General features: G+C 30.8%; 1 protein-coding gene across 3 annotated transcripts in view; it reads left to right on the forward strand.

Annotated features, from left to right (window-relative positions):
* LOC118204487 (cation-independent mannose-6-phosphate receptor-like) overlaps positions 1 to 26,581 on the forward strand; it is an 82,263-nt gene that overhangs the window by 30,792 nt on the left and 24,890 nt on the right. For 2 of the 3 annotated variants that reach the window (XM_085827352.1, XM_085827353.1), the window contains exons 5-9: positions 1,158 to 1,234; positions 5,069 to 5,223; positions 11,413 to 11,552; positions 15,242 to 15,446; positions 23,501 to 23,584. In XM_085827352.1, the coding sequence (XP_085683478.1) occupies positions 1,158 to 1,234; positions 5,069 to 5,223; positions 11,413 to 11,552; positions 15,242 to 15,446; positions 23,501 to 23,584 (661 nt within the window). Of the gene's footprint in view, positions 1 to 1,157; positions 1,235 to 5,068; positions 5,224 to 11,412; positions 11,553 to 15,241; positions 15,447 to 23,500; positions 23,585 to 25,578; positions 25,728 to 26,581 lie in introns of those variants that run through there. The other variant, XM_085827354.1, reaches the window with a different exon arrangement.

Genomic DNA, 26,581 nt, shown 5'->3' on the forward strand with positions numbered 1-26,581 from the left:
TTATGACATTTGCTAAGTTTTGATAGCAGATCGCGAATTTTGCCAACATCAGATCTTTCATTTCAGGGACAACGAAATCCAGTGTTTTGGAAATGAAACAACTCATTTCCATAAAACGAATAACTTGTTTCATCTAAAATTATTTTTTTACCTTGGCTAAAGAAATAAAAAGTTTTATATTTAGCAATTTATTTCTTATGTCCATTTAACGGAATATTAACTACGTTGAGTGCGATATTACCATATCTGTATGTAAACTGAACCCTGCAATTTAGCTTTAGAACATTTTTTGAAAATTCCTTGTATGAATAGGAGTAAAACTGTGGAATAGGAGTAAATTCGCTCTGTAATGTAAATTGTGTCTTTGAGTTCATTCCAGAGTAAATTTTCTTAACTCTACAGTAAATGCATATTCTTACATGTGAGCAAAAATTATGGTTTTTGTTTTTCTTTGTCTGCTGATTTAAATGTGGTTTCAAAAGGCCTGCCAGAGCCAAATAATGAGTAAAAAGCACATATAAATAAATACTTTAGTATTATCATATATAAAACAATAATTTAAAATAATATATATAAAAATTAGAAAATTTCCTGGTATATTTTCTATTATCGGACAGCAGAAATTGAGCAATTTTCTCTAGAAAGGTATGTGAGCCAACTTAAAACTGCCAGTCAGCAAACATACTTTTTTATTAGCTCATTTTGTCTGTCCTAAAATTTTTCTAAACATAAGATAAATTAGTTATTTTAGTTAGCAAGAAGGAAATTGAATGACACAATTTAGAAAATTTTAATTTATGGTGCTTACATTGAAAATAAGACCTTTGTTATTAGTGCAAAACATTTGATTTAATACTTGTCAGTAGGCAAACTCAGTACATATATCTTTCCCCAGGAAAATGGCATATATTGTCCTACAAGAGAAAGGATCTCTTTGCTGCATATTACAAACCAAAGGTTAAATTCAGTTTCTTTTGTACTTTCTATTTAAGTATCTGAAGTGTAATTGTTTGCTTCTTGATTTGTATATATTTGCTGATTAAATTTATATTCTCATGAATTTAATTTTTACATTCTGCTTGTATAGTCTGAAATTAAACACTGAAATTGTATGATGTTCTTTAATTGTGGACAGTTATTTTACTCTTTTGCTGTAGTTAAAGCAAAACTGATTTCGGAAGTGCTTTTTGTTTGTAATCCATTTGTTGGAAAGGGAGAACCTGTAATTCACAAGGTAATTTTTAGAATTTTATACCGATTACAATTTATTCTTCTTCTTATGTAATTTAATTTGCAGTTTCATGAACCTCATTAAAGCTTTCATAGATTTCTTATCATTGAAATTTTTTCTTAGGCATGTTTTTGATAAAGTTAGAATACGAAATCAACCATTTTCATTTTTTTGGAAAGTAGATGAAATGTTAATTAAATTAAAAATAATTGCAACAAAAATACTAACTGGAAAAATACTAATTGAAAGGATCCATACATTAGATGAAGTACCCTTTCAATATCAAAACGTTTTCAACTAACATAATTTTTGCAATTAGGAATATTTAATTGTGATTGTGCTGTCAGTAATAAAAAATCTATTAAATCAGTTTTATATTAACCAGAATTCTGCTGCTTTTGGTTACAATTTTTTGGAAAATATATATCAGTTCCTTGCTAATGCAATATATTAATGCCTCGAGTAATTTTTGACAGATAACTTTGGAGACAAAGATTATGAAACATGTTGATTTTCATGTAGTAAAATATTTCTGAAGAGTTACATTTTTACCCAAGTAATTGCTTAGTTTGCAATATGTATATTGTGACAAATAACATGTTTGCATTCTTTTTCTCATGGGAAAAACCTCAGTTCTCGCAGATAGCTCTAAGTTTGACCAAGTTAAACTAATCAAAGGGGGTTTGGGCACTGCATGCCAGCGATGCGTCCGTTTTTCATTTTGCAAGAAAGGAAGAACGAACATTTTCTGAAAGATACCATTGAAGTAAGGCATGCCTTAATATCCTTGAAGCTTTGTCTTTCCTTTCTGTAAAATACCTTATTCTAACCTGGAACTTCGCCTGTTATATTTTAAAATAAATCTAAAAGGACAGTCTGTCTCAATGTCTTCCATCCTGGGAGTTTGGCGATGTTATAGCTTTAACAATAGAAAGACTGAAACTTAGTATATACCTATATTGTCCTAAAGCAGTCAAATGTCCCAAAGCATTGTGAAAGAATAACTAATTTGTAAAGAAATTAAATTTCTTTAAAATTAATTTTTTATATTTTTTATATTATTTACTTATTAGTAAGTATTGACAATAAAAAATTTATGTGTTTTTATGTTGCACAAAAAGTCACAAAATTATAAGTAGCTGGGTCATTATATACATGATTTTTTTTTTCTAATTGAAACTGAAAAGCAGGCAAAATGACTACATTAGGCAATCTAGTGTTAAAAATATTGGTGGCAGCTGTACAATAAAAATCTACAGAAACAGGTATTGTTTAGCCATCAAATGAGAACTCTTGTGTTCTCATTTGATGCACTCTGCACAGAATCCAGATACTGAAATGGACTATCTTCATCCGAAAATCATCAGCAGCCTTAAGCTTTGGGGGACAGACAGTATCTGAAGATCATCAGCATCTTTAGGTTTCAAGGGGCAGTTAATGTCCGAAGATCATCAGCTTTTTATGGGACTGTCAATGTCCAAAGACTGAAATGCTGAATGTCTGAAACTGAAAAGGCACAAAAATACAATGAAAGGTTTGAAAAATGCCTGGAGTAAAAGTACAGAAGAAATTTTCCCCCCTTCTAATTAGGCAGTTACACATTCGCAAGAAACTTTGCCCGAAAGCAAAGCTGGCTCTCCCAAAGAAAAACCAAGGAGCACACCTGTATTCTTGCCCAGTCTGAAGGTGAATGATCTTCCTTCCTTTTTTTCTTTCTACCTTTCCTTAAAGCAAATGCTTTAAGGTTCTCACTTACAAAGGGAAAATAATAAGTCACTCATTTGCCTCGCATGTTTCCACTCGCAAGAAAGCAGTTATTGGTACTCTTCTGTTATCATGACCAGATTAAAAAATGTATGGATGGATGGGTGGATGTGTTCATGTATACACGTGTATATGTACATATGCATGTATGTGTGTATATAAACACACACATATATGCATATACATGTGCATATATATACATACATTTCTGAATCTGGTCCTGGTAACAAAAGAGTACCCGTTTATCAAATAGGAAATGAAGAAGTATTTAAAGACGAGGAAGACCTGAAAAATGGTCAGCAACTATTGGTTATTCTTGAAGCTGTTGAGGAAATGAGTATAGGTGCATGTAAACTTTCACCAGTCATGCCTTGTGAAAACATAATTCAAGATAGCACTTGATTTAGCTTCTCGGTACCCAGATGCTATCCTGGTAATAGATATAACTTCTGTTGCCATCGTAGATGCGTTGTTAAACCTTTTTACCATAATGGGATTTCCTAAAGAAAGTCAGTACAATCAAGAAACTTCATTTATGTCAATTTTGGCTTCGTACCAACCAGTCAAATTTTTGGTCCATTCCATGGGGATTGGGAAATTTAAAAAAAATAAATAAATTTGTATTGTAAATTTATAAGTGAAAAGAGGAAAATCAAAAATTAGCCATCTCATTATGTTAAAAAAGATGCCTAAAGGGAATAATCATGTTTATTTCATAAATGATGTTAATAATTGATAATGAAATGTTTTTTTTTTTTTTTAAGTTAATGCCAATTTAAATATTTATGACTATTTTGATGTTATTAAACTCAGGATTTGAGGAACAATTTTCGGATCCCTGCAGAAACTTCTAAATAATTATCTTCAAGGCTTTTCTTGAAGATATTTATTGAGCCTTATATACCTTGAGCCTGGGTGAATGTATAAATCAATCTAATATTTTAAGGATGTATATTGTATACCGCTTATGTGCAGAAAAACTGTGAGATTGTATATTGTTGGAGTGTAATTAAATTTAGTCAACAATAATTTGTTTTTACATTGGTCTTTATGCAAAGGTTCATTTTCAATCCGTGATACTTGATCCAAGTGAAAATATGTATGTTTTCTGTTCATCTTTTTATCTGACATTATGTGACTCTAGAAATGGTAATTTTTAGGGACTATTCTTGACCTCTTCAATAACTGACCCACCTCCTGAAAGGGAAGGCGTTGGGACAACTAACGTAGGTTCACAATAAGTGAGTTTACTTTGCCCATGAGAAAAACCCCACTTCTTCCAGATAGCTGTAGGCTAGACTGAGTGAAATTAACTGACGACAGTTTTTGGACTGTACCGCTGCAGCGTATCCATTTGTTGTTTTGGAATAAAAGAGCAAGGAGTTGTTTGAAAGATGCCGTTGAAGTAAGGCTTGTCTTGCATCTGGGAAGCTTTGCTTTTCTCTTCTGCAAAATCATGTGGTTATGTTGTTTCTGTATACTAATTGAGAATTTATTATGACCTGGAACATCACATGTTAAGTTTTTTAATAAATCTAAAAAAGAAAACCTGTCTTGATGTCTTCCATCCTGCGAGTTCGGCGATGTTACAGTGTTTTTTTTATTTTAGAGTAGTGCAAGTGCCATTATATTTAAAATGGCACTCCCAGCACTTGATGACTTGATCATAATAGATGTTTATACTTGGATTTAAGTGAGCAAAAAATTAATTTTTTAAGGTTACTAAATTATTGTAAATCTCCCAGATAAATGAAGTATTATAAGCCAGTCTACATTAGTAGTTGCATCATGAATTAATTTCCCTTTGCCTACCTAGAGGTTTTCATGCAATCAATTATACAATTATTGTTGCTTTTTGTTTGATGAATGTATCACTTTCTAGTAAAGTTTTTCTGTAAAAAGTTGTTGCATTTGTGGTTTTAAAAAGATTAATAGGAGGTAAAACTAGTTGTGTAATAAAATTCTATTGAAAGTAAATTAAGCTTAAAAGTATTATATAGTTATGTATTTAAAATATGTATGAAATTATAGATTAATTCTTATCTCTTTTTAAAGCCATGACTTAAATTTCAGAAATATGCATGCATGACAGTATTCCTGTGGGAAACATCATTAGCATGTCAAAACCTGCAGAACCCATGTGCTTTTGATATTGATGGTAGCCATTATGATTTTAATCTTCTTTCAAGTTCATTGCATAATTTTAATACATCAGACAATAAAAACACGTAAGTAGTTTTATTGTCTTTTCTACGAATATGCAAAATTAGTGTATGAAATGGCTTTAATGGTTAATGTAATGGAAATTGTCCAAAATCTGTAAGTACTAGCTCTTAGAGCCACTAGCTCTTATTGAAGGTGTATTATTAAACTGATCACTATTTCTGGGTACATAAGAAAAAAAGGTTACTGATAATTACATTTTTTCTAAGACCCCTCTTGCCCAATGAAGAATAATTAAGCACTTTTATTTGAGACTGCTATTTAATTTTATAATCACTAAGTATTCCATGTATATTATAAATTGACAATAGAAAATAACTGTTTTTTGTATGAGAAATGTTTTTAACAATTTTGAAGCTTAAATTTTATTCTTGTTTCAGCATAATGTATTTATGTTATAGGATCATTTCTGAAACAGTACACTTTAGATCAGCATTTCTCAAACTTTGGTCCTCAAAACCTGCCCTTGTGGTCTTTTTAGATTTCCAAAAATGTCTGGTTATTTATAAATGAAATTAACAGAATTCTACATTATTTCGTATTGATGACATGTGGTTAAGTATACCAGCATAACATTCGGGTGTATTATAAAAAATAATTGAACTAAATATCTGTTTGTAAGTTAATTCTTTGACTGTTCTCAGTGTCTATGAGATCGTTTCTGTTGTTGTGAGTTTTCCCTTTTTTTATATTGTTTTTGTCAGCAATGTGAGAATATCTTAATCAATTATCACCAACATAATTATATAATATTTACATTTACACAATATAGTTACATACTATCTGATAATAAGAGACACTGTTTAAAAAGGTTTATAGCAAAAATTAGGAAATTAGGAATATTGCTATTTTTACAAAAAATTTTGCTTTTGAGTTTTTTTTGCAAAAACAATAAATAATTGGAAACTAGTGATTTTAAACTCTTTTTTTTTTTTTTTTTTTTTAAATCCTTCATCCCACCAAATTCATGCTAGGACTTATATTGTTTTGATAGTAGTAAGTTTAGTAACTAAACCATCAATGAAAAACATCAAAATATTGCATTTTTCACAACTTTAAGCATGTTGCATGAAAACAGTTTTATTTCAATATTTTTTTCTGATTTTGCTCAGCTAGGCAATAAACAACTTTTCCAAAATATAGCGATAAAAATGTTAATGAAAGTTGTCTTCTTTCGACCCACCCTATTGAACAGCCGTGTAATAAATTATTGCTGTATATTGCACCAAAGTAGTTTCACTAATATTTCAGTAATGATTTGGTCTTCCTTTTGGTGCTGTTCATTATGTGTAAAAATCAGTTTTCAGCTGGTGCCAAACGCTGTTAATTTTTGCTTTAACAGTCTTATCATGTTTCATTTGAAGTTGGTGGCTCAGTCACATTTACATGTGATTTTGTGTATTGAATTGTATATCTTTTAAGTCTCTCTCTATTAAGAATGTCTACAAAACACAAGGTGTAAAAACATTAAATTTCGACACATATTTAAATTTTTTTGAGAGTGATGCTAACAGTCTAATAAAAAGAGAGTTTGCAGGAAAGTATGCTAGATGGTTACTTTTTAACAAGACGGCTAATTTACTTTGTGTAGAGCACAAATTTTTTAAACAACGGGATAATTGACAGAAGAGAAAAATCATGAAGGCAGACTTCATAAGGTAAATATTTTAAAAGGTAATGAATACTGATATAATTTCTAAACAGACTTTATAATGTAAAGTTTTTATAGGTTGCATCTTCCTTTAGACATAAAACTTGGTTTTCATATTTTAGATATTATTTAAATAAAGCATTTCAGAAAATCAAACATAAGATTTTTTTTAAAAAATTTTTTTGTTACGTTATTCTTTATTTTGTGATTAATTCATAATTTTGTTAATGTAAGATATTAATAAACTATAATATAAAACAAAAGATATTAAATCTCAAAGAAGATACTGTATTCTAAAAGCTGCATTCAAATCTAGGGACAACGAATAGATTAAGAATATAAATATAAATTATAATTAACAAATATTAAACTTTATAGAAATATATGGACATATTATGCTAAAATTGTAGTGAAATAATATCTCTAACGCTGTAAAAAATGTCCATTAATAATTTGTGTGTAATACCCAAATCTTAAAATGTTTGAATCACTTTCTAGCTTTCAGAAATGAGTTTACTTTCACTTTTCATAAATGAGTGAAATTCTGTGTTGGTCATGGGGTAAGAGGCTTTAAGCATACAAAATCATAAATAAACCAACATACGTTAATTCAATTCATCTTTAGTAGTCTCCAAATTCTTTGAATAGAGTAAATCCATCGTGTGAATTTATACACTAGTTATCATAAATTAAGGAAAAATCACAAAAATCACGATTACTGAAAAAGTTACATGTAGAATTTAATGAAACTTACCCACAATATACAACGCATAGTAACGTATCAAATAATATAAAAAGAAATTACCAGACAAATATGGTAGTATAGAAATTAGCACATGTATAAAATGAATAAATCGAAGGTGTCAGTTTGCTATAGGAAAAGTATCCTTAATATGGAATATGATCGCTTCTAGACGCAATACACCACATACAGCGATGTGTGATGCTTTCAATTATGCGGTCTATCAGTTCCATAGGAAGCGAGAGCCATTCCTCTTGCAAAGCAGTTGCAAGCGCGACAAGGGTCTGAGGGTCGGATTGAGAGCAGCTTGACGTCTCCCTAAAGCATCCCAAACATGCTCGATAGGATTCAACTCCGGGATTGAGCTGGCCACTCCATGCGCATAATTGTTTCCTGTTGAAGATAATCATTTACGATGTGAGCCCTGTGTGGTCTTGCGTTGTCGTCCTGTAACAGGAAAGCATCACCTATTGCCCTGGCATATAGGCACACATAAACAGCAAGGATGTCATCTCTATAAATCTGAGCATTCACGGTTCTCCTTGGAAAGACATGGAGGTCTGTGCGTCCACCCAAAGAGATGCCACCCGAAACACAGACACTGCCCCTTTCATATGCATCTGTTTCACGGATGTTTGATGGATGATAACGGGTTCTAGGTTCTCTCCATATCAAATAACGCCTACAATTAATATACTATTGCTTTCTAGACTAAACCTAGACTCATCTGTAAAGAGAACCGCCTTCCATTGATCAGGCGTCCAGTGGACATGTTGTTGTACCCACTGAAAACAGTTCCTCCTATGGCATGACGTGAGCGGCACATAAATGGCTGGTCGCCTCGCATACAGACCAGCTTCGTGAAGCCTTTCTACGCACAGTTGACGTTGACATGAACCTTCCGGTGGCTGCAGCAAGGGAAGATCTAAGAAGAGTCGGAGTAGCAGTTCTATTCCTGCGTGCACATAATGTCAAACATCGGTCATCGGCGCTTGTCGTAGCAGTTGGCCTTCCTTGGCTGAACCTCCTAGATGCCAAATCTGTGGTTTGAAATTATCTCCAAAGTCTGTGAACCAAAGAAGGACTCACATTTAGCCATCTGGCCACTTCTGTTTGCCTTTGTCCTGCCTCTAGTCTCCCAATGGCTCTCCATCGCAGTTCTGCAGACAAATGATGCCTGGAGGTCATTGTTATGAATTGGCTATCTCAGATTTCTGTCACTGTCACAGTGAAATATGTGGGCTTGCTCTCAAACATGGACTTTTATGCTCTTCGCAGATGACGTATTCCGAAAGCAGCACCACTAATTTGCATATCGCAGTTTTACTCAGCTACTCTTACTTGGCAACATATTCAAATTGTACATGGTTTGGCTTATTTTTGAGGGAGTTATCGCTAGTTTTGTGATTTTTCTTTAATTTATGATAACCAGTGTAGTATCAATCACTGATGGGCATATTTTCTGACATAATCGTCTTCACAAAAAAATAAATAAATAAAAAATTTGATCATTTCAGAGAGGATTCACTGGATTTTTAACCTGAGAAGGCAGGGAAAATATCTCTGGTCATTTCTGATCTCAATGATTTTTGTGCCTTTTCACTGATAAACATTTTTGCAAAAATAAATGCTAAAATTTGTATTCACTCAGAGCATTAGGACCAAAAAAGTTTTTAAAAAATTCATAATTTAAATGAATGTTAAATGAGAAATGTACATATTTCATTGCTTACTTTTAAAAAGAAGACCTATATGAATCATGGAACTAATATTTCTTTGTCAGAAATATTCTTTTTTGTATTAATAGTTATTTACGATAGTCTGATTATAATATATTATAATTATATTATTATTTATCTTTTGACCAAGATTAGAATTAAATTGCTATTATATTTAATAATTGTAATATAAAACTTAATATTTTAATAAAAAATCTTATCTCAAAACAACAAATTAGTTATTCTTAATACAAACAGCATTAAATGGTCTATAAATATCATTTCCAAAATCTATTTTTAAAAATTTCTTTTAAATTTCTCCTTGTCAAACTCATTTAATACTTTGCAGCACAATTACCTTAATTTTGTAGCTGCCACCAAGCCTAATGTCAGCATAAAAAATTACCATGCTTTTTTGTTTTCAGATATTGATTTTTTAAGCAGAAATTATTTTAGACATCACTGCTTAAATTATATCTCAAGCTGCCATGAGCTGATAAATCATGTGGTGGTGGTGAGGAAAGCAAAAAAAAAAAAATAAAAATAAATAAATAAATAAATAAATAAATAAATAATAATAATACATTATTTGCCAGGTTGGCTTAGGGGTTATACTATACTCAGACTTTTATAGAATGTTTTTGTATGAAATCTAAGCTATTATATCTGGCAGTTACAGAGCCCAGTTATTGATCAAATAGAATTATGCTAATAAATTATTGTGTTTCTTCAATATGGAGATGTTTTATTTAGTGCCTAAGTGGAATTAAGAATCAGGACCCTCCGCATGTTTTACTATGAAAAATGTGCATTGCACATGAAGCATTATGTGTATGTTACTCTTGAAATCTAATTTTTTTCTTCCTTTTTGCAAGATATTAAAAAAAAAAAAAAAAGGGGGGGGGGAAACAATTGCTGGCAGTCTTCAGGTCCAGATGTTAGATGATTCTTTTGGATTTCTAACTTTGCATTGTATGTGATAAGTGTCTATTTAGATATTGTTCAATCTTGGATGACATTAAACTGCATCATTTAAGATTATGTAGGTTTCATTAGTTTGCATAGTCAATAATATTACAAATTTACATATTTGTTTGTATGCTGCCTTTTAATTTTCAGCTACATTTTAGAGGGGTTATAAATATTTCTGAGACTTGAAATATACTGTTCAGGAGGAAAAAATATGATAAATGTAGGAGGAATAAAAATTGTTTCACATGTTATGGTTATTTATAAAGAAAGATTTTTTTTATTTTTTTAATCTTAATGTGATTTTATGGATATTGGATTAAATACAATTATTCAAACATTAAGGTTCACAGTTGAGTTTTAAGTTTCATCTTTCTGTCATGAAACTTTAATTGGATATATGTGGCAAGATATCCAATTAAAGTTCCATGATAGAAAGATAAAAGCGTATAGGTAATAGAAAACCTGATTTGAAATTATTAATTAACAGTAACTATATCATGAAAAATTTGACTTGTATGCTTTAATGGAGAGTTCCATTTTTATAGTAGAACCAACATTAGGATAGATGATATTCTAGCTCACAGTTAGTAGAGTCTGAAGTTTTATTTTATAGTTCAGTGAGACTGCTTTTTCCCACCTTTAAAATGCATTTTTATTTAATTTATTTCATTGAGCTGATAAAGTAAATGAAACTGCACATTTAAAGTTTGCTAGCCTATAAATAAATTTTAGCACAAGTACTTATGTGCAATTAAAGAATAATTAAGTTACAGACTGAGAGTACGGGAGTATTAAGAAATAGTAAATGAAAAGAATACTAATTTTAAAGTAAGTTTATGAATGCATTATCAGTTTGCATCACAGAGAATTAATATTTGATATTGTTGATTATTGACTTCCCCACATTAGTGGAAATTAGTGGGAATTACATTAGTGGAAATTATATTAGAGGATTCTTTTTCCTAATTGTTATAATTCAGCTTTTAAACATTTGATTCTTTATGTCACAATATAGAATAAAATAGAACTGTATTGATGGCTGATAATTGATGTAATTTAATAATAATTCATTTAATACCAGTTGCAATTATTTTTAAATTCTTTCTTTTAGGACTTACTATATTAACCTTTGTCATGGAATACAACAAACTGTTAATACATTTGGTTGTTCGCCCACAACAGCTGTCTGTATGGTGGATCCCGAGGGCTTATCATTAGGCATGGTAGAAACTATGAAAGTGAAATCATTTAGTAAGTTTCTTGCTCTGATTTGCCAAATTACTGAACAAAAACTAAAGACTCTTATCACTCTGTTAAAGAAGAATCTTCCTTGGAAACTTTTTATAAACTGAAATGCAGGCAGTGGTAATGTAGTTACAATTAATTTATGTGAGGAAAGCTTTTAAATACGTAAATAAATAAAATATCATGTTACGAGTCTATTAAAAATATGTTATAAATAGTTCATGTAATTTAAATAAATTATTTATGTAATTATATTCAAAACGTAGTTTCACCTTCAAAAATTGCAAAAGCAAAGAACTACCTAGAAGATGGATTTCAACAAGTAGAGACAGTGCTTTAAATTGCATTGTCAGAGATCCGGTAGTAAGAAATCCAGGGACTAAGAGAAAGAGAAAGGGCAATTATCAGCTCTTCCATGTCTGTTCAGTGTTTGTGTATTCTTCATATAGCTTACTGTGTGGGACTCCATTAGAGGCATGCTGTTCTGATATTTGCCCCTCCTGGTATCAGATAAGATATTTGTTATCTGCTCTGTCTCATGTAAAAGCTGTCATGAATGATATGTTGACACTTTTTATACTGGTATATTTTTTGTATTGATTGGCCATTACAAATTGAATTGACATGAAACAAATCTAGTGTGTAATGTCACTGGAGAAGATATATTCATCAATTTATCATTACATCGATGACTCCACTCTCATCCCTTCAAGTTCATTGCAGTCACAGGTTGATACCTTACTTTTCACTGATAAATTTAACTGTCATGTTTTTCATTTTTAAACTTTTTTAAAGGTGTTTTTTCTAAACCATTGTAATTTTATAAAAGAGAACCATCAAAAAGAGAGAACTAAACTGTATGTTCAAAAATTTTATCTCGAATTTTAAGTCATGTTATTCAAAATTTAAACATTTACAGTTAATCGTAATTTTTAATTTGTGTTTTACAGCAGTTTCACTTCGTTATAATAAATTAATTTTCAAAACCATTTTTTTTAAACTCCATTTTTGAATAAATGTTTTCTAAAATGAATTGCTCTTTTTCTGACATATTTGTATAAATATAAAGAACAAAGTATTAAATGTGTTAATTAAGGTTAGGTAAGCAAATCAGTGTTTAATTTGGTCTAAATCCGAGTATGAATGTGTTTTTTACATAAGATTCATTATATATTTGAAAAGTTTCTGAAATGTTTTAATCCCTTCACTTCACATTGCAGTTACAGTCAGTTTTAACATCAAGAGTGTCCTGCAAACTGAATATGGGCTAAAAGGATAATGAGCTACTGACATTGTCAAGTTTTATAGAAGAAGGAATGGTTTGCATGCAACTCATAAACACCTAAATCAGTGGCTATTTTATTAAGATTTTTCTCTTTATTGTATTTCTTAAGGCATCTAATTTTATTTTTATTGTCAGGTTAGTTTTCTTTTCTTGTCATTCAACAATTTTACTTATAAGTCTGGAAAACTTACCCAGAATGAACTGAAAGTTTAACTGCCATTTAAGTACTGCCATAAATTTTCATGCAAGCAAATAAGCACTAGTAACAGAAAAATAATGTGAGTGATAATCGATTGCAGCTCCCTAATCTTCGCTAGCCACTGTGTTATTGAGAGGAGGGAAAAATTTCTATAAATGTTTACAGCATAATTGACTGAAATATTTGCAGACATCTGTAAGCAGTTCATATCCAAAGACATTTAATAAGAAAAATGGTTCTGATAATGATTAGTAAATGAGAGAAATGGAGTTTGCTCTGTAAGATTGATTAATTAAATAAATATGTACGTCACACGTGAGGAATTACAGTTTTTTTTTGGGGGGGCAGCTTTTTGATGTTTAGAGACATATGCTAATCGCATTAAAGGTTTTCATAGCAGAGAATGTCTTTTAACCTGCATCTTTCTAGGGACTTCTTTCTCTTCATATGTAAGAAAAAATTTATTCACTTTGATATGTGCTACTGAACGCAGAAATCACGAATGATACAAATTTGGGGTATTTTGGAGAACTACGCAGGGAGGTATGTGAGATCTTATTACATAAATTTTGGTTAGAGAATTTTCTCTAATAAATTTCTTCCTTTTCTAATTTCTTCTTATTTTTAAGCAGTCTATATATTATTTCTTTATTGCAAAGTTTCTCTTTCATTATTTGCACCATTTCAACTGGAATGTTGTCTAAGTCCTCTTGCAAAATTCCTTTCATTTTGTTACAGTTCTTGCAGGAGTTTCTCAGTTTCTATTGAATTCTTCATATTATACCTTATATATTGTGCTAATGTCTTCTAGAATAGTACTTTTTCTTTTCAAAGTTTTCATTTTTTCTTTTTGAATGTTGCTGAATCCTATCTCTCTATGATCACACCGAATCAACATATGTATTCTTTCTTGTAACCTGATTTTCAACTTTATAATATCTTTATGACAATTTAACCACTAGTGCGTCAGGTCTTCATAATTTCGAAAAATCAGTATTTATTTTTCGTAATTTGAATGCATGTACATATTAAATGCATATACATTTTAAATATAATATGTATGATATTTTTTAGTAGAAATTAATCACTTTTTTAAACTATGAGCACTGATGTTATTTGCTTTACTCTATTATAGATTGCATTTATTACTTTACTCCTTTATTTATTATACTATTACATCTTTATTATACCTGTTATATGAAATTATATTACTTGACATATATTCTACAGGGTGTTTATAAAGTCCTGGACCCATTTTGATGTTTAATAATAACTCATAAAATAATAAAGATAAAATAAAATTAATAGCATAAATGGTTAGATAGACTCAAAAGTGAAACAAGTATTTTTCACTAAATTGAAAAATACAAATGCATTGCATAATTTTCGATAAAAAATTATGGAAAATTTAGTGAAACATTTAAAAATTTCAGAAAAATAAACCAGGAAACGTATAAAGTCTTATTGTACTGAAAATAGAGGCAAGCTCACTAGTTTTATGTTATTTCACAAATGCTCAAAATATCCATATTTGTTAGTATTATTTAGATTTACGTAGTAATTTACTTCATATAGTTCAGTGATGCTACAGTTCATATAAAAAATTCTGGAGTTTGGTGAGAATTTCAAACAAAAAGACACTAAGTAGCCTTGATGAACTCACACAAGTCACATAGAGTTAAATTTAGAGAACTAAGGCTTCATCCTGTTGTATGTATCTATTTTTCCACCTTTGTAGCAAATTTTCTTTGAGATACTTTCACAAATAGTCTAAATAGTGATCTGGCAGTGAACCGTATAACTGTCATAATCATCAGCATCTTCATTCATTTGTGACATCAGTAGATTTTAAAATATGTTAAAGAAAATTCTCCCAATAAATAAATAAATGCCTATCATCATCTGTAAAGGTTGGCACTGTGAGTATTTGTAGTTTAAATTAAAAAAAAAAAAATAGTGAACATGTGTTTATATTAGTGTTATAAAATTTTATATCAGTTTCATAGTTTATGTATTATGAATTTTTTCAGTTTATTTGAGTAAGTATTTGGTATGTCGAAGAAAAAAAAATAACGTATGTTATTCAAAAGCACATTTTAAAGTAAAAACGCAGTTAATTTACCCCGTCTCAAAAAATAATCACCAAGTAAAATAATGTATATTGTTTGCAAATAAATGGTAATTTATTTAAATGCCCTTAAAATTTTTCAGATTCAACTGACTTGTTGCTAACATTTGAATCAGGGGACAGCAGAGCATGTTCTACTGTCAGTTCTGATAAAAATCTCAAGCCTGTAACAAGGCTTTTTATGAGATGTGGATCAAAATTGGGCCACCCACGAATACTTTCAGGACCTGATGATAAGTGTTTTTATGATTTTGTTTGGGAATCCAGCCTAGCCTGTTCGAATTCAGCGTAAGAAATTTTGTTTATCCCATGTTAATATTTATGAATGTATGATTATTTTGCAAAATATTGCCATGAGGATATTGTACTAGTCATTTATATGCCTTGCATCAGAGGTCGGATTTTTTTTTTAACAAAATAACATTTTTTAGAATAAAATAACAATTTTAGCTATTTAGCCAAAAGGGGATGTATTTGGCACTTCACTATAAATGCCGAATCACTTTTTAAATTGTGGCCATCAAGTATTATTAACGTATATTATATTTAAAGAAATTAAACAGTGAAGAATCTGCATGAATATATGTTCCTCGCACTGTGAAAAAAATTACGGTATCTAGAACAATCAAATTTTGAAGAACGTAATCTTTCATCAGAACATGGGCAACTTTAAGCACGAATTTTGAATTTTTTTTATAATCTATTTGATATTTTGTTAAACTTTAATGAATTTTTGATTAACAAATTCAATGATTTCAAGGCCATCAATAGCAACACTTACAGGAAAAAAAATTTATCTCCAGTGAAGTGCAAAGAACATGACATTTAATAAATAAAGGTAACACGCAAACTGTTAAGAAAACTCCCCTTAGGTGTTTCTGAAAACTTTCGGGCTTTAATTCTTTTTAAATTTTATCTGCTAGATATTTACCAGATATGACAAAGAACTCAAGGGCTATCTGCTTACTGACTGCAATGATGTAGGAAGTTCTCCCACCTTAGACTAGAAGAGAAACACGCTAATGTGACAATCAAAATCGTAAAAAACAACCTTGTATTTAGCGTAGGTATAATGAAACACTCAATCGATTTCGAGGGCAGCTAAAGGTCCCTCCTCATCAGGAGAAAGAAATACATAGAAAGAAGAAAATAGGAGAAGGAGTCACAGAAACACGTGGTCCTTATCAGCACTGCACGTGGTTATAACTAGATTTTTTTAATCAGAGTTTCACTGGCCGCCTACTTTTACTGAGCCAGGCTATCTGATCAAGCATAAAGAAATATTAGCGAAGTTAAAATAGGGAGCGAGGGGCAAATGCACCTTACGCTCAAAATCTGAACTTCAAATAATGGAAAGCAACCACTGAACGGAATTTTATGCCCTCTGGTAGTACCAAACGCGAGGAGGCGACGCCATCTATTGGCAAAAATAACTGAATTAAGATAGTAGAATTTTAAAGGCATTAGGAAGGACTGGATTGGACTTCAAATCATTAACTAAACTTACTAAATCTTTGTGAATGTGAAAAGCCTCAAGAAAATCCAATTCACCTATGGAAGAAGCCTTTTGGATGATTTTTGCAGACCCAAAATCAAAATTATGGTTAAAAGTCCAACTATGATACGCTATTGAAGACTTGTTAATTTCGCCTTTTTTGACATAAGATTCATGTTCCTTGATACGAAAGTTCAATGCTCTTTTTTTTTTTTTTTTTTTTTTTTTGCCAATATATCTTAAACCACACTGACACGATATACTATAAATTCCCAAGAATTCAAGACAGAAACGCAATCTTTTAGAATCGAAGGGTGAATTTTATTAATAGGGGAGGAACCGACTTGAAAATTGAATTTGTGGAGAAGCCGTGCAATTTTATAGCTAACAGAAGGATAAAATGGAAGCACGACAAGGTCATTAATATTATTTCTAACAGTGGAATGTCTTCTTTGATGGGAATCTGAAAATTTTTTAACGGCTTTATCAATAATCACGGGAGAAAATCCACGGTCAATCGCAACTGCTCTCAAATAATTAAGTTCATTGGTAAGCAAAGATTCAGAGGAACAAACTTTAAGCGCGCGGAAAACATAATAGTAAAAAGAAGCCATTTTTTGCTTAACAGGGTGGCATGACTTGGCATGGGGTGGTAAACAAACTGCAAAGGGTTTACGGTACACAGTGGTGCTAAAATCGTTTTCATTGCGGATTATAAGAATATCGAGGAAGGGGAGGGAATTGTTGGATTCAATTTCAAGAGTGAATTGGATGGCTGGATCAATTGAATTCATAATAGATAGAATCTCGGATAAATCCTCTTTATAATCGTCAAAAAGTGCGAAAGTGTCGTCAACATACCAAATCCAAAGAGGAAAAGATAATTTATCAAATAATTTCATCTCAAAATAGTGCAGATAAATGTCAGCAAGTACCGGACTGAGAGGATTACCCATAGCCAATCCTTCAACTTGACGAAAATATGCATTTTGGAAAACAAAGTGGGTTTGACTCAGAGAAACTTTAGTAAGCGAAACCAACTCATAAATTTCAGTATGTGTGAAGTGAAATTCCCGAAGCCTAGTTTCAAGACAATTTAGTGCTCCTTCGACCGGAACATTAGTAAACAGTGATTTGACATCAAATGAAACCATAATGGAACAAAGTGGAGAAATATTTTTAAGTTTATCAATGACTTCAACAGAATTTTTTAGAGTGTGAATATTGTTAGCAAGTAGAGGAGAAAATCTGGAAACTAAATATTTGGCCAAAGGATATGAAGCAGTACCTATGTTGGAAACAATTGGTCGAAAAGGAATACTGGTTTTGTGGCCATTTGGAAGAGCATAAAGTCTGGCGCAATTAGTAATAGGTGGAATAAGTGATTTCTTCAACTGAGTTGGCAGACTGTGGGAAGATTTAATAGCACTTTTTACTTTCGTGAGGTCCGAAGTTGAAGGATCTTTAGGGATCGAGCAGTATGGGCCTTCATTTATCAATTTAGAGACTCCAGTAATATATGTGTGTTTGTCCATTACAACAATCTGTCCGCCCTTATCAGCTTTAGAGATAATGATATTAGTATCAGAATGAATTTCACGTAAGATCTCATTTTCCTTTTTGCTAAAATTCGAACGCAAAGATTTATTGTTAAAATTAACATTATGAGTAATTAGGTGGTGGATTGTATCTTTCTGCGTTTCCGAAATTTTGGAGAATTTAAAGGCTTTCTCTATAGGGGCGATGATTTGAGGAATTGAAGGTTTAAATGTCTTTGAAAAGTTGAAATTATATTTTAATACCTTTAACGGATCCTCCGAAAGATTCCTATTGGAGATATTAATGATGGAGTTAACGTTTACAGTGGGAAGATCAGCTAGACAGTTGGGACTATCCGACTGGTGTGTGAGTTTTAGGAATTTGGAAATGAGCACATTTTTATGCCGTTGACAAACGGTATCAGTTCTAGACCAGGATGTATGTTCAAATGAGGAAAAATTGCTAATTCCGCTAAAAGTTTTTATAAACACCCTGTATAATATATGTCAAGTAATATAATTTCATATAACAGGTATAATAAAGATGTAATAGTATAATAAATAAAGGAGTAAAGTAATAAATGCAATCTATAATAGAGTAAAGCAAATAACATCAGTGCTCATAGTTTAAAAAAGTGATTAATTTCTACTAAAAAATATCATACATATTATATTTAAAATGTATATGCATTTAATATGTACATGCATTCAAATTACGAAAAATAAATACTGATTTTTCGAAATTATGAAGACATGACGCACTAGTGGTTAAATTGTCATAAAGATATTATAAAGTTGAAAATCAGGTTACAAGAAAGAATACATATGTTGATTCGGTGTGATCAAAGAGAGATATGATTCAGCAACATTCAAAAAGAAAAAATGAAAACTTTGAAAAGAAAAAGTACTATTCTAGCAGACATTAGCACAATATATAAGGTATAATATGATGAATTCAATAGAAACTGAGAAACTCCTGCAAGAACTGTAACAAAATGAAAGGAATTTTGCAAGAGGACTTAGACAACATTCCAGTTGAAATGGTGCAAATAATGAAAGAGAAACTTTGCAATAAAGAAATAATATATAGACTGCTTAAAAATAAAAAGAAATTAGAAAAGGAAGAAATTTCTTAGAGAAAATTCTCTAACCAAAATTTATGTAATAAGATCTCACATACTTCCCTGTGTAGTTCTCCAAAATACAGCAAATTTGTATCATTCGTGATTTCTGCGCTCGGTAGCACATATCAAAGTGAATAAATTTTTTCTTACATATGAAGAGAAAGAAGTCCCTAGAAAGATGCAGGTTAAAAGACATTCTCTGCTATGAAAACATTTAATGCGATTAGCATACGTCTCTAAACGTCAAAAAGCTGCCCCCCCCAAAAAAAACTGTAATTCCTCAATTGCTAATTCCACTAAAAGTTTTTCCTCATTTGAACATACATCCTGGTCTAGAACTGATACCGTTTGTCAACGGCATAAAAATGTGCTCATTTCCAAATTCCTAAAACTCACACACCAGTCGGATAGTCCCAACTATCTAGCTGATCTTCCCACTGTAAACGTTAACCCCATCGTTAATATCTCCAATAGGAATCTTTCGGAGGATCCGTTAAAGGTATTAAAATATAATTTCAACTTTTCAAAGACATCTAAACCGTCAATTTCTCAAATCATCGCTCCTATAGAGAAAGCTTTTAAATTCTCCAAAATTTCGGAAACACAGAAAGATACAATCCGCCACCTAATTACTCATAACGAATCTTAGGAATCTTTAATAAATCTTAGGAAAAAGGAAAATGAGATCTTACGTGAAATTCATTCTGATACTAATATCATTATCTCTAAAGCTGATAAGGGCGGACAGATTGTTGTAATGGACAAACACACATATATTACTGGAGTCTCTAAATTGATAAATGAAGGCCAATACTGCTCGATCCCTAAAGATCCTTCAACTTCGGACCTCACGAAAGTAAAAAGTGCTATTAAATCTTCCCACAGTCTGCCAACTCAGTTGAAGAAATCACTTATTCCACCTATTACTAATTGCGCCAGACTTTATGCTCTTCCAAATGTCCACAAAACCGGTATTCCTTTTCGACCAATTGTTTCCAACATAGGTACTGCTTCATATCCTTTGGCCAAATATTTAGTTTCCAGATTTTCTCCTCTACTTGCTAACAATATTCACACTCTAAAAAATTCTGTTGAAGTCATTGATAAACTTAAAAATATTTCTCCACTTTGTTCCATTATGGTTTCATTTGATGTCAAATCACTGTTTACTAATGTTCCGGTCGAAGGAGCACTAAATTGTCTTGAAACTAGGCTTCGGGAATTTCACTTCACACATACTGAAATTAATGAGTTGGTTTCGCTTACTAAAGTTTCTCTGAGTCAAACCCACTTTGTTTTTCAAAATGCATATTTTCGTCAAGTTGAAGGATTGGCTATGGGTAATCCTCTCAGTCCGGTACTTGCTGACATTTATCTGCACTATTTTGAGATGAAATTATTTGATAAATTATCTTTTCCTCTTTGGATTTGGTATGTTGACGACACTTTCGCACTTTTTGACGATTATAAAGAGGATTTATCCGAGATTCTATCTATTATGAATTCAATTGATCCAGCCATCCAATTCACTCTTGAAATTGAATCCAACAATTCCCTCCCCTTCCTCGATATTCTTATAATCCGCAATGAAAACGATTTTAGCACCACTGTGTACCGTAAACCCTTTGCAGTTTGTTTACCACCCCATGCCAAGTCATGCCACCCTGTTAAGCAAAAAATGGCTTCTTTTTACTATTATGTTTTCCGCGCGCTTAAAGTTTGTTCCTCTGAATCTTTGCTTACCAATGAACTTAATTATTTGAGAGCAGTTGCGATTGACCGTGGATTTTCTCCCGTGATTATTGATAAAGCCGTTAAAAAATTTTCAGATTCCCATCAAAGAAGACATTCCACTGTTAGAAATAATATTAATGACCTTGTCGTGCTTCCATTTTATCCTTCTGTTAGCTATAAAATTGCACGGCTTCTCCACAAATTCAATTTTCAAGTCGGTTCCTCCCCTATTAATAAAATTCACCCTTCGATTCTAAAAGATTGTGTTTCTGTCTTGAATTCTTGGGGAATTTATAATATATCGTGTCAGTGTGGTTTAAGATATATTGGCCAAACAAAAAGAGCGTTGAAGTTTCGTATCAAGGAACATGAATCTTATGTCAAAAAAGGCGAAATTAACAAGTCTTCAATAGCGTATCACAGTTGGACTTTTAACCATAATTTTGATTTTGGGTCTGCAAAAATCATCCAAAAGGCTTCTTACATAGGTGAATTGGATTTTCTTGAGGCTTTTCACATTCACAAAGATTTAGCAAGTTTAGTTAATGATTTGAAGTCCAATCCGGTCCTTCCTAATGCCTTTAAAATTCTACTATCTTAATTCAGTTATTTTTGCCGATAGATGGCGTTACCCCCTCGCATTTGGTACTACCAGAGGGTATAAAAATCCGTTCAGTGGTTGCTTTCCATTATTTGAAGTTCAGGTTTTGAGCGTAAGGTGCATTTGCCCCTCGCTCCCTATTTTAACTTCGCTAATATTTCTTTATGCTTGATCAGATAGCCTGGCTCAGTAAAAATAGGCGGCCAGTGCAACTCTGATTAAAAATCTAGTTATAACCACGTGCAGTGCTGATAAGGACCACATGTTTCTGTGACTCCTTCTCCTATTTTCTTCTTTCGATGTATTTCTTTCTCCTGATGAGGAGGAGGGACCTTTAGCTGCCCTCGAAATCGATTGAGTGTTTCATTATACCTACGCTAAATACAAGGTTGTTTTTTACGATTTTGATTCTCCCACCTTACTTCAGCCACATGATTTGGCACCACAAGCATACACTGTAGGTACTATATACCATATGATGAGTACTCCGACTTATTCATTCCTCTTTTCCTTCAATAATTGTTCTGCACATAAGCTCAAGCTGAATATCTTTGTCCCTAAGACTGTAAAGACCATATTAACAACAAATGTGTAACCGAAGTGTTTTTGCGAGCTGTGTAGAATTTCTTCAAAGCTGTAATGGGCCCATCAGTTTGAGATCACTGCCCCACAGAATTGAAATTTGAACGATATAAAAGTGTGATATTTAGCTTTTAGTGTAAATAGAGGGCATCTTAATAGTAATTTTGTTTAAAAATATACATTAGAAGTGAGAATCGGCAAATCCTGTATTATGCATGTTTTTGTGGATGTAAATGAACAAATCTTAGAGCCTCAGGACACAAATTTATGAGCAGTTTTTTTTTTTTTTTTTTTTTTGTATACCTTTATATTGAAACTAATATTTACCAAAAGTAAGTTCTATTAATGATATATTTCGGTTTAAAGGGATAATGTATTTATTAATAATAAAGTTATTAGCTTTCTTTTTGTTATTAATATATACAGATTGGATCTTGAATCTCCGCAATTATGCAGTTCTGTTTACGTCAGAAGTTTTAGTACATTTAATAAAGAATTTCTTCAATTTTTTAAAAAAATTTCCCAATCCTTTAGCTACATTTTTCTTTGGCACTCACGCAACTCTCGTTTTGGGTTTGAATTGTATAGCTCAGGGCATTATTAGATGAATGCCTACTTTAATCCCATTTTTTGTTTTTTTGCTATTTGTATTAAATTATTTTATTAAAAAAATTTGCTAAATAAATGCCTTGTAAGCACTCACCGACTTTGTGATTACCGACTGTTTATTGAAGCTGAATAACACTAGAGACTTTCAGGGTTTATCTCAGTCAAAAGTAACAGAACTGCTTTTATTTACCAAAAACAGAGATTCGGATTTAATGGAACTTTTAAAACAAGAAAATATAAAATTAATCATGACATTAACATAAATGTATATAATAATATAACATTAGCATGTGTGTAATTGTACTTAAAATATAATGATTTTATGTCAAATTTCTTAATGCAGGTATTTGTTTTAATTATTTTTGTGCAACTAATCCGGATGTAATATAAAAATTTGAAAGTGAAAAATATAAACAAAACTTAGAAAGACATGATCTATAATGCACAAAATTTAATAATCAGCTCATTACTTGGTCCCAAAATGTGTAGAGTAATGGAATGCTAATGAACATGTATTTTCTGGCTTTAATCTTTATATAAAATGTAATGTGTAATTTACTATGTTAATCATAATATAAATTAAATGTTCTTTAATATTTGAAGTATAGAAAATATTAAGTATATTATAAATATCTGTAAAAATAATATTATTTTGACAGTGTAAAAGTCATTATGGAAAAGGATGGTATAATAAAGAATCCAAAATTTGATTATTCCTTGGATATTAGAGACATTTTGAATCGGTAAGCTATTTTCCTTATTAAACTGTGTTGTCAAAATATTATACTCGTATTTATTCTATAGTTTTAATTTTTTTATGGGTTGATTTATATATATATATATATATATAATGTTGTATGATCTTAAATCCATTTAGTGCGAATACAAGTTATTATTACTTGCGCAATTGCTGCAAAGTTAGTTAATAATAATTTATTTCCTAAACAGTATTGATTAATTGATTATATTATCTCCTAAGTTTAATTAAAGTAGAATTATTTTAAAAGTGTGAATCCATACTGGTAAGTTATATTTTGAAAGATGTTTTGAAGTAATTTGAAAGCAAAATGTTAATAATGTTTTAATGGGGACTGGAGTTAAATCATCACGAAGAATAAAATTTCAATTGTAAAAGGAAAAATTGAAACATGTAATCATTGTCATTGATCGGAAATTAGTTGACTTTTCAAGGGGAACAAACCAACTCCCGTTCAATGAACAATAATTGATAAAAATACGTAAATACGAAAGTGTTTCGTCTTTACTCGAGTTATAAGTTAAAGCCAAACCGGCAATTCTAGTCAGGCCAAATATTTCCGCGAATAGAAGGAATTATGAACCAATGCTGATACTCAAAGAACTTATTCTTATGAAGCATTTAAGTCAATTCAATTTGGAGTAAAAATCAATTACTGTAGAGAAAACCTATTTAACTCGAGTAATCATCCCCGACACTTTCATGTCTATACATTTGAGTACTATATTATTTGTAGAAACATTCACTGATCTTATTTATATTATTTTCTATATTATTTTTTATATTATTTTTATATTGTCTTTGATTTGCTTTTACAAAGTTTGCATTATTTATCTTTTTTTATAATCTTCTATGTTTATTTCAACTTTACTTTGAATTCGATTTCATAATGACAATTTCCAATGTTTAATTTCTACAAATAATATAGTACTCAAATGCATAAACATGAAATTGTCGGGGACGATTACTCGAGTTAAATAGGTTTTTTCTACAGTAATTGATTTTTACTCCAAAATGCTTCATAAGAATAAGTTCTTTGAGTATCAGCATTGGTTCACAATTCCTTCTATTCGCGGAAATATTTGGCCTGACTAGAATTGCCGGTTTGGCTTTAACTTATAACTCGAGTAAAGACGAAACACTTTCGTATTTACGTATTTTTATCAATTATTGTTCATTGAACGGGAGTTGGTTTGTTCCCCTCGAAAAGTCAACTAATTTCCGATCAATGACAATGATTACATGTTTTAATTTTTCCTTTTACAATTGAAATTTTATTCTTCATGATGATTTAACTCCAGTCCCCGTTAAAACGTTATTAACATTTTACTTTCAAATTACTTCAAAACATCTTTCAAAATATAACTTACCAGTATGGATTCACACTTTTAAAATAATTCTACTTTAATTAAACTTAGGAGATAATATAATCAATTAATCAATACTGTTTAGGAAATAAATTATATATATATATATATAAATAAACATAATTAGTTGTGTTGGAAGGAACCTTTTGTCGCAGGGAGATATTTAGGGGAACACATAACTGACATCTTTGATCGATGACCGGCTGGTAATGGCATAGGTGCATAACAGAAGAATGAATGATTTGCAGACAAATGTGTTATGAGTTAGCATGGGATTTATTTCTGAACATTCCATAAAGATACATATTCAATATCGCTATATTACAGTAGCGAATAAGCACACTGGGATTTAACTATGAAGTATTACATTTCTGAAACAATAAAGGAATCCAAGAAATGATCAGACGAGGTTAATTTTGGAAGCTAGAGGAAGCGAAAACACGATGACCAAAAAGGGAGGAAGAGCGAGGAGATTGCGCAGCAAACACTTTTTATACCAAGTATAATTACACTTACGATCACATTATAAAAATGTTTACATTGCCTGAATTAAGTTTCAAATATATAACAGATTAATATTCATATGCTGGGTTAAAATTTCATTTTATTTCAGGAATAAATGCTCAATAATGATCAGATAACAGACCACTTTTCAGAATTAAATGAAGTGAGGATTATAGTAGAAAAGTTATTTCTTTGCTATTTTTGGAATGAAGGGGGAAGCATACAGAGAAGTTCAACAGCTATTGTTAATTTATTATTCGAAAGGTAGATATTTTATGTTTTGCATATATATATATACATATAATTTATTATTAGGAAAGTTCTTTTATATATCATCTCTAAGAAACGTAAATTTAATTAATGTGATGAATTATTGGAATAAATTTGAGTCAAAAGTTATTTAAATTTGTATTGTAATAAAAATATTTTAATAAGCTGTAAAGAAATATTATTTTAAACCAAAAAAATCTAAATATTAAAATTAAAAAGTAAATTTATAAAGTATTAAAAGGGTAGCTATTGTTATTGACCGTGGATTAATTGACTTGTCAAGAGGTGCAAACCAATCCACTATCGGTTAACAATAACCAAATTAAGTGAGAATGTTTTGTGCTTTTTCCAGGTAAGGATCAAATTATTTTGCTAGAGTTAAATCATAATGTACCAACGAAACTCAGAAAGGAGGAAGATAATTAGTCTGCTTGAGAAAAAATACTTGCTAAAAACAAAACCAAAAATAAAAATGAGTAAAATTTTCTTCTTAACTTCAGGTATTCGTTAAGAACTGAATTAAGCTATATCCTCACTTGAGAAAAAAATATTGCCCGACACTCTCATATTATTGTAAAAATAATAAAAACAATAAAAATCTTTTGAGACTTGCACAAATTAATATAAAATAATTGATATATATATACAAAAGAAGGTATTTGAAATCAATAGACATGTCCAAATTAATATTCTTTCAGATTTAAACGTAAATTAAAAGGTAGGTATTTAAATACATTGTTTTAAATCTAAATTCAAAATCCAAAGTTAGGCTCTTAAATAAAAAATTTATATATTCTTTTAGATTTATACGCAAAATCAAAGGTAGGTATTTAAATACAAGT

Source organism: Stegodyphus dumicola, chromosome 11, assembly GCF_044657685.1.
Source record: "Stegodyphus dumicola isolate Sdum_Otavi_A_Nest chromosome 11, ASM4465768v1".
Lineage (NCBI taxonomy): Eukaryota > Metazoa > Arthropoda > Arachnida > Araneae > Eresidae > Stegodyphus > Stegodyphus dumicola.